At 42.9% G+C, this 13935-nt stretch overlaps 1 protein-coding gene across 5 annotated transcripts in view; it reads left to right on the top strand.

Moving 5' to 3' along the window:
* ZNF423 (zinc finger protein 423) overlaps positions 1-13309 on the top strand; it is a 237676-nt gene extending 224367 nt beyond the window's left edge. For all 5 annotated transcript variants that reach the window (XM_075765394.1, XM_075765392.1, XM_075765393.1 and 2 more), the window contains one exon: positions 12673-13309. In XM_075765394.1, coding sequence (XP_075621509.1) covers positions 12673-12702 — 30 coding nt within the window. In that variant the 3' untranslated portion in view covers positions 12703-13309. The remainder of the gene's footprint in view (positions 1-12672) is intronic.
* Positions 13310-13935: the final 626 nt, after the last annotated feature.

The raw sequence follows: 13935 nt of genomic DNA, 5'->3' as shown, positions 1-13935 counted from the left end.
TGTTTGTGCCAAATTCTATCCTACAGCCCATTCAGGAAACCTGAGGCAGCCGTGGTTCTCAATCATTACACAGCCCATTTATCTGATTGGAGTTTTGTCCTCTCTGCCTTGCTGAAATGTTGCTTGTTCTTTAAAAGCTTAGTTTGACCTTTGGAAAGAAAAGGCATTTGCTATTTTAATTTTTTTTTTTTTTTAAGCGAGAACCCAAACCTGCTTAAATAGAAATTGGCATTCAAAAGCAGCACAGTTATTGAAAAGCATTTACTTTATTACTAGAAGAGAACAGACGCTTGTGGGCTTGAAAATTACATTTCACTGGATTCATCAGTTTCAGTCACTAGTTAGTCTGTGAACAGATGGATATATTTGTAACAGTTAACATGAATTTATACCCTGGATTTTTACATTTGCCTTAAGAGCACTGCTATCTTAGCTGCTGACTAGAAGGGTTTGGAGACATATTTTATTTGTTTTGTTTTTGTGAAAGAAGATACGGTTGTTTCTAATTGCAGAGATTTCTTACATCATAGAAAGCGCCTCAGTTGTCAGAAATGTGAATGATATATAGCTACTGTGTAAGGAAAATGTTGTAAAAGAATCCCCCAGTATGGCTGCTGCAGAAAAAAATAAACGTCTCAACCTAAACCTAGATAAACCCCCATGGATTGAGAAAATAATTTTCAATAACCAGATATTTTTAACTCTATGTATGAAGGTAGTAATCACAGTCGCATGTATTTGCATCTGGAGTCTGCCCCAGTCTAATTGCTTGTCTCTTTTTTCCCCTCCCGAAATTTAAGGCTACTGGTTAACAGAGCAATGCGTTAAACCATCTCCATCTCCAAAATAGAAAGAAATACTGCCCTAGCCTCTACCACGTGGCATCTTTAGGTTTCAGGGATTTCGTTTAAATCTGAAATTTATGTCCAGGAGAAATAAATTATTAGATTGTAAAAGCAGCTGGGGAGGGAGTAAATATAGTCTCTTTTGTCCTCTATATCATTTCCCCAGGAAGATAATAAATGTGTGGCAAGCGTCTTGTGTTTCCTCAGTCGTACAAATGTTGTGTGCGTGTTGTATTTCAGATGTGAAGCCTGAACTCCAGACAGGAAATCCTGGAGTGATACTGTAGTGCTGTTGCCTATTGCTGTGGTTGGTGCTGGTGGAGCCCCCATCACTTTTACTGTTAGAAGGAATTTGAAAAATAGTTTCATGAAGAAATTTAAAAGGCCTTGGGTGTACCTCTGATTTGCTGACTAAGAGATTTAGGGTGTAATCCTAGGGTTTATCTCCTCCGCCAGTGAAAGGCAGCGGGAGCAGCGGTTCCAGCCCTGGATGCTGGACCGAGCTGAGGACAGAGGTCCAGCCCTGTGGCCCGATCCCGAGGGCCGGTTTTCCCAGGGTGATGCTCAAGAGCACAAGAGAGACTCCTCCTAATTCTTCACTGCCTTACCTGTTCTCATTGCTCTGCAAAGTCAGATACATGGAGCAAGCGTGATGAGTAGTCAGGAAAAAATTGGGCCTGACAAGAGCAAAAGGGAAAGGAATAGTCAGAAAGTCAGTCGGTAACGTACCTTTCTGCACCTGTGCTTGTGTATAGGGCTGTCGGTGCCTGCACCTCCCTGCTCTCCTCGGGAAGGTTGTTGGTATTTTCAGCCCAACCTACTTTCAGGGACCTGAAAACAGCCCTGGAACAGCCTTGCTGTTTGTACTTTCTGAAGTGGCTTTCAGAGAAGTATGTTCAATCATATATTAATGTTTGCGTAATTAATACTCTGCTTTAACATCATATTTTCAGAGTAGTTTTATATCTTTGATCAGAGGCGAAAGGAAGAAACGTAAAATAACTTAGAATACAGCTTGTTTCCAGATTGTGTCTGTTCTGTGGTTTCTGCTTATGGTAAAGGAAAATGGGATGGGAATGTTTGATGTATGGGCTGGGTGCGCGTGTGCAGTGACCCAACTTGTGCAGTAATCGCTAATGGATGTATATCTGATGCTTTCTTCTTTCTTCACCTTTCAGGTTAATAGAATAACTTACAAGATACTAAACTGTGTATCTGTAATGAGGAGATGGGGCTTTGTTGGAAAAATCTAGATGATAGAGATAAGATCGTACGTGTTGATGGTATCAGTGTAGCGACAGCTTATAGCTTTGTGTAAGGTCAGCTTGGGTGCAACGAGGCTCCATCACCCCAACTCCACATGAGCCAGCTCGGATTTGGCAGCAGTCCTGAGCTTATCAACTCAGCAGTGCTTGAGCTGATTTGCTGCAGAGCGTCTCGTGCGTCTTCTGTGCCATGTCCTGGACAGGCAGTACGGACACCCCGGGGTCGCCTCTGCGCAGAGCACATCCGCAGAACCAAATTACCTTGGCTTTGCACCATGCAGAAATGGCCAAAGCGCTGCCCGTGCTGCACCAGCCCTGGGGGAGAGCTCCTGCCTGACCACCAAGCCTCCTCATTTGTTTCTGTTGCACAGTTAAACCTGAACAAATTGCCATGGGCATTGAGGTTTGACTGTGTATAACGTATCTGTCATCAGTGCATTGCATTACTGTGTCTCCAAAAGGAATAGAGAGGAGGTTTAGAACATATTTACTTCTGAAAAATTCGTCCTCCTTTGGGGCTGACATATGCTCTTAGTCTCTGTGTGAAATCACAATTGTTTAAAATGTAGCATCTTGCTGTTTAGAAGGCAGATTTTCCTGAGACCAGTGACACTGTTGTAATGGAGTAGCACTGGCCAGAAAATCCCTTTTTTTAACAGTTACAATTGTTTCATACACATACCATAGCGATGTTGCCTCATGTTTTGTCTTGGGATGTCTTGGAGGAGATGGCTCATGTTGGTGATATTTTGGCCCCTCTTTTACTTATGGGAACAAATCCGCTTGGCTCTTTCACACTACTAGCTCCTCCGGGGTTAATTCCTCAAGGCAGTGGGCTGAGCACAATCCTGTCTGCAGATTTCTGCTCTGCTGGTGGCATGTACACTAATGGGGCGGCATGTAAAGTACTTCTATAAACTGTGGCCTTGCTATTTTATAGCAGAGACTTCCATCGGAGGATTTTTATGCCCCTTTTGAAATTAGAAACCAGCAGTAACAGCCAAGGCAACAGGTCACTGACCAGCCATTTTGTCAGCTCAAGCGGTATGTGGGCGCCACGTGACAGGAATATTTATCTGCCTCTATCAAAACTGTATCCATAACACAAGGCAATACAATTTTTCAGATCAGTATTCCATTAGAGGGAATTTTACTTTAGTTGCTGCTTTTGAAAAGAATTGCCAATACAAGGACTGTGATGGGCTGTAGCCTCTCTGCGGGTAGGCACGGCTCATGTGAAGTCCGGCTGTCCACACTTGCTCATTTGGTCCAAGGAACTTGGTTCAGCTGCAACTCCCATCATTTGATGGAGGATTTTGCCTAAGTGAGGAGTGCAAGATGTGCCTCCGTTAATGTTTGCATTAAAATTCACAGTTAAGGCTGAAACTGTTTTATACCTGGTCCTTAACACCAGGAATACCTAACTGGTGCAGAAAAAAAAGCTACAAAAAATCGGATGGTGTTCAGTGACCCTTGCCATACCAAAGAACAGCAGGGCAAGTTAAGGAGCCAGTTTTAGGTTAACTTTGAATTTCCTGGCTTTTGTTGGGTTATATTCCCATGGAAACAGTCACTCAGTGAAGCTTTTGTCTATGTATTTTGACTGGTGGCTGCTAAAGGTACTGTATAAAGCATTTCCCTTTTGCTCTAAGTATTTTTTGAGAAAAAGAGTGTGAGAGGATGCCATCCTGGTCCTATCATAAAGACACAATCAGGAAATCACTCAGTGTTTATAGAAGAGTCGCAAAGGGTCCCATGATGATGATGCCAGCCCTCAAAGAAATGAACAATTAACTGGCTTCTGCAATGTGATTTACCTTAGATCAAGGAGGGATTAATGAGACATGCTAAATATAAATCAACAAATCATGTTTTTGAGAGGAATACCTAAGAAGGATTCCTGGAAAATGGTTTTCCTCTTGCAAATGATTTTTGAAACATCACTGCTTCCCCGAGTAGGACCCATAAGTAGATAAAAACAGGTCAGCACTGGGTTGGGCATTTAAGTTTTTGGTGTAGCACTGGCAAAGGAGTGTACTGTGGGCAGTAGATGCTTTGTCCGATTAGTGTGTGGCTTAGATTTTAAAAGGGACTGGAAGTGAGATGTTTGCATTCATTAGGACAGCTTTGGAGGGTTACTTTGAAGTTGGGTGAAGGGCATGCGTGTGCTGCACGCCAGGTGAGTGACCCCGTGCGTGGAGGCGAAGGGGTGGTCGTGGCCCCGAGCACCGGGGCGCCTATGGGACCAGCTCCCCAGAAACACATGAGCTGACCAAGCCAAGGTTAAAGCACCGAGTGTAGTTGGCAGAGCGGTGTGCTAGGATTCTGCAAGCCCTTTTCTGCTCTCAGGATCACCAATGGCTCTGGGATCCAGTCAGGGAGAAACAGTGGGGCTAAGGGAAGAGCGGAGGAATTCTGTAAATATTCTGGTTTTATGCACTTCTGACAACAGTAATTAAATTTGTCCCTCTCCCTTTACATTTCGGAAGCGTAAGGTTCTTGCCTCAGCTTATTTTGATCTTGCACGTGGCATACTGTAGACTACAAGTCACAAGGACGCTGATAAATTTGCATTTCTGAGTGAAATTCTCAGGAGCGTGCAGTCCCTCAGGACAGGTATTATTAGCTCCCTGGTTTCATTGGGTGCCTCAGTGAGTCATGGTGTGTTTACGGCTAGTTTCTCTAACAGAAGACTCCGGTTATCTCTTAATAATGTATTCTCCTGTGGTTTTTATTTCCAAAGTGCCGTGGTAAGGAGATTTTCCCAAAGGCTTCAGTTTGCTTTTGTGCTTCAGCATTTTACCTAGTGTTTTTGGAAGAAGACTTTTATAGAAGACTTTTCGGTAAGGCATTTAATCAAATATGAGAGGCTATACCAGGCTTAGGCTCGCATTTGGAGTTCACTTCTAATAGGCTCACCTTGGTTTATTCTGAGTTTTTAGAGAAGAACAGAAAGAGATGGCGGGTCTCTAAGACTGATGATACAGAATTATTAGTCTCAAGTGGAAAGGGGAAAGCATGTTAGGTGAGTTGTCAAAGTCTGATTAGGACTAAACAACCTGAATTAGAAGAGAAATTAAATTCATAAATCATCTAAAAAATCCTTAGCTGGTGTGAGAAAAGGCTGGCGCTGGGAAAAATAACTCTAAGGTAGGTATTTGTATACAAAGGTAATTTTTCAAATCCAGAATGCCACAGAAATGCCTATCAAAATTCAAGAATACATTAAAATTAACAGAAGTGGTGTAAGTATAGAGATAAAACAGACCAAGTATATTGTTGGGACAACGCAGATGGCAGCAGAGCGCACAGCCCCCGGGGTGCCGAACAAAGGCAGGAAGCAGGGCGGGGGGTGCTTCTGGGTCTGCCTGGGCTTTACAGACCAACGCCTGGGCAGTTGCATTTCAGTATAGAAACATGCCAGCCATAGAAAAGGATTTATTTAAAAAAAAAAAAAAAAGCAGACAGCATTTAGTTGGTCATGTGTGGAGCGGCTTTTTTTCCCCTGTAAATATTTTATGAGTTCTGAATCTTCACATCGACTTCAGATGAAGTACCAGGTCCTGGCTGCCCGGAGGAGCCGGGCAGGTTTCCGGGGGTGGCTCGGGGCATCCCCTGGGTGAGCAAGCACCGAGGGGGGCAGCTCAACCTCCCCAGTGGGTGCAGAAACCCGGGAGGTGCCAGGGCCAGCTCTGTCCTGGCACAGAGAAGTATTTCTGTGTCCCCATACCAGTGAAAGGTGCATTTGGCCCCAGAGTAACCGAGTATGTGCGTCAGAGTAATGCGGGTATTTTCATTGGAAACAGGGCAACTCTGCTTTTCAGCTGACACCAAACCTCCAGGCGTACTTTCTTAGACACTCAAAGTGATTTTTATTTTTTTTCTTGGTTCAATAACTTGTAAAGGACAGCTTCCTAACTGCATTTGTTGAAGTGCCATCTCAAAGTGTGCTGACATGGGGACTGACTGACGCATGGCAAGTTATCAGATGCTCAGAGATGAAGCAAGCAGTAACACCAGCAGCCGTTTTCTTTCACAAAGGATGTGCCACTTCTTGTTTGCCTCTACCGCCATTTCAAGGGATTCTTCAAATGAAGAAGGGACATGTGAACCTGTCTGGCCTGCCAATTTTTTTTTTTTTTTATTGAGTACTATGATAGCTTGGAGTTCACTTGTTACAAGCATTTTATGTAATGGGTGAAATACCAGGGGAAAGGAAAGAAGTAATACTGTATTTCCTGAAAAACTATGATCTAAACATATAAATGTCACTGGGTAAGAGTTACCTGAAACAACTGGAAGGGCAATTAACACCTGGTTTTATGGGAAACATTGGTTACCACTATCAGTTTTAATGAAGTGTATTAACTAAATTGTGTTCTGAGTATTCATTCAGCCCTGTTTATGGCACACTCTTGAGTACATTTACTGTTTGTCAGAAGTGCAAACTAGTGAACATATGAGGCTTTAAGACAGGCCATCTGTTAGTCTTAGACCCTTGGATAATTGTCAAACAGTTCTAAAAATAAGCACATACAAACTGCAAGGGGGTGCAAAGGTGATTTTTCTTTAGTCTGATAGCAAAAGCAAAGTAGCAACCAGAAATTAAAAATAAAATTAAATAGGTTTATCCTGTAAAGCAAGCTTGCTTTCCTTTTCTCTCTCTCCCTTTTTTTTTTCCCCCTCCCCTTCAGTGTGCTTTTTTTTTTTTTCTTTTTAATTTAGGTTTTTTTCCTCTTGCTCTTCTGGGTCATGGCATCCCTTGAATGCCTCTCCAGTTTAGGATTAGAGCAACACCAATTTAAGGCTCACAGCTTTCTGTAGAGAGCATAATCTCTGATGGCTAAAGCAAGGGTCGTCTTGTGTCCTCTGCCTATAGTAATCCCTTTATAAAGTCAATGCATAAAGATTTAAAGATTTTCATCTTTATGGATTGCTGTTAGAGGGAAGTAGTACCTGTGCACATAGGTGTGTGCGCTTATGGATATATAATGAGGAATAATGGCTAGGAGATTTTTGGACTAGTTTGAATGCAAGAGATGCAAAGCATTGTTTGAAAAAAGAATGCTGCAGATGGTATTTCATAAATATTTAGACACTCTAACTTCTGTTTCTAGCAATTTGGAGGTTTTGTTTTGTCTTTTTTTATATATATGTTCAAATGTGAGACTTGAACCTTTGCTTCAAGTCAACGCCTGAATCTGAGGTTCAGTTTTTGTCTGGCAAGCTGTGTGTGGTGACAGTCCATGGAGGCATTGCTTCTCTTGTTCCCCCAGCCCCACTCTGTAAGAGGCAAAGGAGAGAGAAGGGCGAGGAGGGGGCGCAGCCCCAAGAAGTCCCCACCCAAAACCCTGATCCCTGGGTTTGGAGCCAGGCGATGCCTGAAGGGGTGGCGGAAACCTGGACAGAGAGAGGGGAGAGGCAGGGAGGGAAACTACCTGAGGTCTCGCCTGGGTCTGGAGGGGACCCCCCCCGCACATTGGGAAAAATATAGGGATTGATAGGAATTACCTTCCGTGTCACAAGATCAGGCAGCTGTGGTCATCATCACCCCGGGGGTTGGTGTTTCCAGGCTAGGGTTGGTGTTTTCAGTCCGGGTGGTTTTGCAGTGCCAGAGCAATGCTGGCGTCCCCAGGCACCAACCGCGGGGCAGCCAGGGAGGCACGGGCTGAGCTCTGGAGAAGCGATGTGCGTGCAGCAAGTCCCAAGCGTTTCCACTCCCAAGCACCTGGCGCGCTCATGCGCACGGGTCACCCAATGGCTAGTCACCAGTTGAGTTTCACGTTGGCTGTTTGTCGCATTAATCTATTATCTCCATAAGTCCTATTGAAATTATTTGAGTAACGGTTTCTGTTCATTTTAATGGGATTTGTAAGGGGGGAGAGAGGCTTTATAACCTTTCTTCAGAGTCCCAATCTCTGTGTAACACTGCAGAAGGGTTATGAATTTCACTTGAGGGTGGTGGGCATCGCCAGCCTTGTTGTGTCATTTCTTAACCTCTGGATAACATATGGTCTTTTAGGTGTATATGCTCACGCACGTAGACAGTATACCCCTAAATGGCTGGTACAAAATATCCAAATACATAACAGATGCACAATGGCACTATAGACTGGATGTATTATGGCCCCAAACCATTATCACACCCCTTGCAGTTGCATTTTATTTTTTTCACCTGCTCCTGTGTAGTACACCTGTGACTTGTTGGCAGTGAACCTCGTTGCAGTGTGGGAGACTCCCAGCTTGACTGCCTGGCTTGGAGCTTTGCTCCATCATGCGCTGCTTTTTTGTGTGTGTTTTTTCTCTTGATCTTTATATAGCTTGTAAGAGTTCTTTGAACTGCTGTAAGTGATCATCTTTCAAGCCTGATGCTTTCCTTCTTGACACAGCGCTCTGAAAATGGAGATTGTCGTGCCAGTGTTTTCATAATAATGCATGTAGAAAAACAGAGAAATATTCATTGTAGATGTCCTGCACAAATGACTTGATCTGCATCCAGAGGGCAGGCAGGGGGTGTCCCCAGGGAAGATCTGGAGAGCAATCAGTATCTACACGGACAATAATCAGCCATTCTTTGAAATCTTTTTATTTCCTGCAAAACCCGTCGCCCAGTTCCTTGGTCACAGACACTTCCGCAAATGGTTCATTTGGGGATTGTGCAGCCAGTAGAAAATTCCACTTAAACACTGCGACAGCCCCGAGGCTCGAGGTGGTTGCATTTTTCCCACTGACGTGGCTAACGGAATTGCATGATTATTAAGAAAAGAAAAGAAGAAATTTTCCAACCTTGACCTATAAATAAGCTGTGACTTACTTGATCTTGACAGGTGACTTAGTGCTGCTGTAGAGTTTTCCAGCTGCAATAATGTCTCAGAATGATGTATTCAGTGGGGTATCAGCTGTGAGCCATGCGTAAACCAGGGGGCCTAACAGGAGCTGTGAAGAACCATTTTTACTGTTCAGCTTCCAAATTACGTCCTGCCTCCTGCCAGCCCCCAAATGCATACGTGTATGGATGGCCTTGGGAGCAGGTAGGCATGTGCAAACACACAAAGCATGCCTGGAGAGGCTTCTTTTTTGTGGCTGCTCTATTTTCCTTTGGAAATCACCATTAAGATTTCTTTTTTAACTACTAGAGTTGAAAAATCACACCCGAGCTGTTTCCTGCCAGCCCACTGTCCTGCTGGAGAGGTGGCTGAAGTTTCCTTAGGCTACTTGGGTAGAAGCATTACCGTAGTATCATGCATTTCAAAACACTCGCTCCCTTCTGGCCTTTATGGTTTCATTCTGCCTCCTGGAACAGCCCAGTGTAGCATCAGGGTGAAAGCTGTTTCTGCTAAGGCACAGGGCATTCTCAGTGCCAGGATTTACTTATTTTTCAATTGCTCTGAAAGTCCGGTCAGCCAGGGGAATTTTCTTTGTCTGTGGGCACACACAGAGGTGCCTAATCAAGTTATTTGATAGAGCAAGGGTCAGATATGCAAAACACACATGTGAGAGAAGAGACATGAGCACTGAATGTCTCGGATGCTTTCTGACATCTGCAAAGCGCAGTTCCAATAAGCTGTACACGCATGGGGCAGAGGGAGTAGAAGCAAGAACGTAAGACATGACGGTTGCTAGTAATAGGAGACAGGTTGCCAGACTTTTTTGGGAAAGCATGTTTGTGTGTTCTGAAATGCAATTTAACAGGTGAGAAACCTGTACTGGTTGCAGAGGATACACCAGGCTTTCATGGGTCTTCTGAATACACACCAGTGGTGGTTATGCAGTATTTGCACATGCAGGAACCTGGTGGTCTGCTGTTCACCGGCACTTAGGCATGCAGGACTTAGACGTTTGTGCACATGGCTTGTGCAGGATCTGCTCTCTGAAAGGCAGGGGGAGGATTCGGTGCACACAGGCTCTTGCGTCCGTAGGCATTACACGTATGTCTGTGAGGTTCTGTATAAAATGTGGCTTTATTTATTAACTGTTTGGTCCAGGGACTACTCAGCATATTGATTGCCAGTAATGCATGCAAAGGGAATAAATGGTACATTCCCAAGATATTAAGACAAAATCAAGATTTGCATATGAAAAATGCATTTATTTTTTTTAACTGATAGCCCCACGGCATGGCTAGTTTCTCACCTCCTACCTGACCCAGCTCTGAATGGCTGCAGGATTTGAGTAAATCTGTTTGTTTCTTTGTGTAAACTCTGCTCACAAACCCAGTATATTCATTGTATTAGGAGTGTTCAGAACATATTATTAACCTATGTTTGAGAAGGGAGGGCTCACAATGAAAGCTTCATTATCAGATTTAGAGCCACATACCATTCCTTTATTGACCTGCCTGGTGTAATCAATGCAGCAGCCACGCAAGTTTGAAATCATGCTCCCTGACTGTAGACCGTGCGTCATGCATCTAGTGCTGATTGTGCATTATCTTTGAAATGACACTGCCTAAATAAGTATGGATTTGTCTACCTTCTTTCGATTTGAACATGGTAAACCTTTCGCTTTTTTTTATTGATATTCAGGATGACCTAAAAATAGAACTGTAATGAAGTGCACAAGAAACGGCCGCTGTTAAAATGCCGAGGAGTGTGTCTGAGCAGAGTGGCCTGTGTATTCTCTCACATCTTCACACTTTCCCACATAGGTTTAGTGGACAAGGTTCTTGTCAGTGCTGCCGTTGTGTTTGTAGGGCTCCATCAATCCTCTTCCATAAAGTCATTATTTGACTTGAGAATAACATCCAGCACTGCAAAGGTCATTGCTTCTTAAGGCCAGGAAAATTTCCATGTACAGCAAAGCAAAAAGCCATTGGATATTATGTTTGGTGATGTTAAATTCTCTAAAAGCAAAGTAGTTTCAACTGTCAATTCACTTGACGTTATTTGAGTATAATGCTTTATCCCCTGATAAGCTTTCCAGGTCTTTGCACAGCACTTCTGGTTTTTGATTCTGAAATCTTAGCATCACAGACTAGGGTGTGTTCAGAGGGCTAGTGTTATGCTAAACAAGGACCAATTATTTCGCGATTTCATCAGTCAATTGTATTTCATTTCATGAGGGATCCTTCTGGGTGTGCGGCAGCTAAGATGCCTCTGCTGCCTCTGTAACCTTCTGGCACGTTAAAGCCTGACCATTATTGTGTGGAGTTTCCTCGCAGCCTGCCCACCACAGTGTCACGGATAACTTTTGCCATGATTTAGGAACTCAGCAGCACTTCTGACACCTGGTGGTCACTTTTTGGGAGTGCACACAGTCCAGAAATGCTCCTGCCTGCAAATGGGGTCACCGCCGCCTGCCTGCCTAGCCCCGCGCATCGCGGGCCACCCGTTAGCTCTTTCTATGGATGGTTTTCATCAGGGAGATGTCATCTCTTCATAAAGTGGGGGATCATTCTTTTTCCTGACCGAGATGTAACTGTGGATGGCGTAGAAGGACCAGATGATTTATGAAAAGTTAAAATATCTTATTTTATTTTAAAGCTTTGTAATTGTAAATAAATAATTAGATTCAAAATTCATTTCATGTTTAAAAACTTATTCTTCAAGCTGGCGGACTTGTCTGGCTCTGTTATTAGGCAGATGGAGACTAGTAAAATTGCCTAGGCTTGAAATAATGCAAATGAATTTTTATATTTGGGGATGCTGGGGACCCAGCTCAAGAAAAGCTCACCATGAAGCACATCTCTAGTTGCTCAAATAGTTGAATAATCACACAAATAAAGCTGAGCTTATATGTAGGATTGGGTTTCACTTGACACACAAAATGTAGGTGAATCAGTATGGCTCTAAAAATACGCTTCCAAGGTTGGCTTCATGATTTATTGGCTTCTGCACAAAATGGCAAGACAGGTCAGCATCCTCTGATGCAAGATATTGTGGTGACATGAGGCTATTACAAATCTACCAAAAGGAAAAAAAAGGACAAAAAAAGACTCAAAACTTCTAAAAGAAATGAGTAGAGCTAAGTGTATTCTTTAAAGAGATTTAACTTCTGGGTTACACGTCCAGCCTTTTTTCTGCCGGGTATATTACCCTGGTGCCTGAACTGGCGGTTCAGCTGTTATTGCCGAAGTATTTCTTGGACTGAGAAGTGTGTGTCACAATCTGGTGTCTTTTGCTGCCAGTACTTGCACCCAGTACTAGTGAGAATAAAAGAGTAAAATATGGCAAGGGTTCCCCCTGTGATTCAGATTTTTTTTTTTTTTAATTGTTACAGATAAGGGAATCCCTAAAGGCAGTTTTTGCCCGTGAAGTGTTACTGCTTTCTTTATATGTATTGAAAGGAGAGGAAAAAATAAAAAAGAAACCCTTGTGGCTGTACTTGGCTTGTAGCATTTTTTTTCTAAGTTCATGCCAGCATTAACAGATCTGTCAGAACAAAGCAAATGTGTCATATTGGCAGCTGTTACTTATGAGTACTTTTTCTTTATTGCATTTTGTTTTGTAGTAATTGAGAAGCTTTTATGTCGAGCTCTGCATAAATGGTACTGAGTAGGAGGGTATGGGCATGCTTTCTATTATTCTGCCCCTCACGCATGTCTCCTTTTTTCGTCTTTCCAGAACCACACATTGAGCCAGCACGCACAGTGAGCCACTGGCACTACAGGACACCTCTCTGCAGAAGACTTGACGGTGGCACAGTGGGGAGGACCATTTGAACATTACATCCAATCAAAGTGTCATTTGCAACCCAGATGTAAAACTCTAATGATTTGGCCATGAGGCGCTGCTATTATAAGCAGCTGGAAATGAATATTAATGGAAGAGATTAAAAGTATTCCATGCTCAGTATTTTTTATTGTCCTGCTTCAGCTAGTGTACTTTAGAGCTTCTGACTGAATTTATAGTGTTAGATAAATCTGCTTTGATGCTGTTGCCCTTTGTTGCTTCTTGTATTATATTGATAGTTCAAGATTAGGTGTGATTTTTTTTCTTTTTTTGTTAACTGCTTTTTAATTGCAATTTTAGGTAACTGTGCATTGTGATGTGATTGCTTGGCTATTGTCTGAATATTTCTTTTTAATTTTTTAATTAAAGACTAATGCTTTGATTGGATTTGCCAGTTCACCGGACAGTGATTAAAACTATGTAATGAATATAATCGGTTTCAGTGCAACTGGATGGTCTGCTTTATAAATGTGACTTAATCTGATTGCAATAACTAGTACAGTTCAATAAAGGGAATACATGAGCTTAGCGTCAGAGGTTGTCTGTCTGTCAGTACACGCTGCATCACCACTGCTGGATGATGTGTGTAAATCACAAAGGGATGGCTCACCCGACAGCAGAGTGTTCTGCGCCCCGGGAAGAAGGAAGATTGGGAAAAAGTGAAAGCCACGTTCCTGTGCCTGTCGTTGTGCTCGGTTCTGGATGCACCTCCCAGGCTCCCATGGTAGGTTGAGGCGAGGTAAGAACATCTTCTATGAATCTGGGCGCGAAAAAGCATTGCGAGCTTATAATACGCTTAATTTTTACTTAAAAAGAATGGAGGGGATTTGATCTATAGCTGCATTGACCGTATCTCTGTTTCTTTGTTTCAATTAAAAAAAATAGCTTTCTGGATTGTATACAAATGCGCAAATATTGGATCAGGCCTCGGAGACCTTGGTAGGAGACTGTGTATTTCAAGCACATGGACTTCTAGGCCCACAGGTATTGTAGCTCTGTGTAACTGCCATATTTCTGACACTTGAAACTGCCATCATGCAGCCTAACAGAGCTAATTAGCAGCCTTTTTTTTTTTTTTTCTTTCCTCTTAAACGTATCATACGGTAATGAGGTAAGTTATATCTCCAGTCAGAGAAATAGTCATTTTAAGGACCA

The sequence above is a fragment of the Balearica regulorum genome, chromosome 13 (genome assembly GCF_011004875.1).
Source record: "Balearica regulorum gibbericeps isolate bBalReg1 chromosome 13, bBalReg1.pri, whole genome shotgun sequence".
NCBI classification, from domain to species: domain Eukaryota; kingdom Metazoa; phylum Chordata; class Aves; order Gruiformes; family Gruidae; genus Balearica; species Balearica regulorum.
This window is presented reverse-complemented; position numbering and strand designations above follow the sequence as displayed.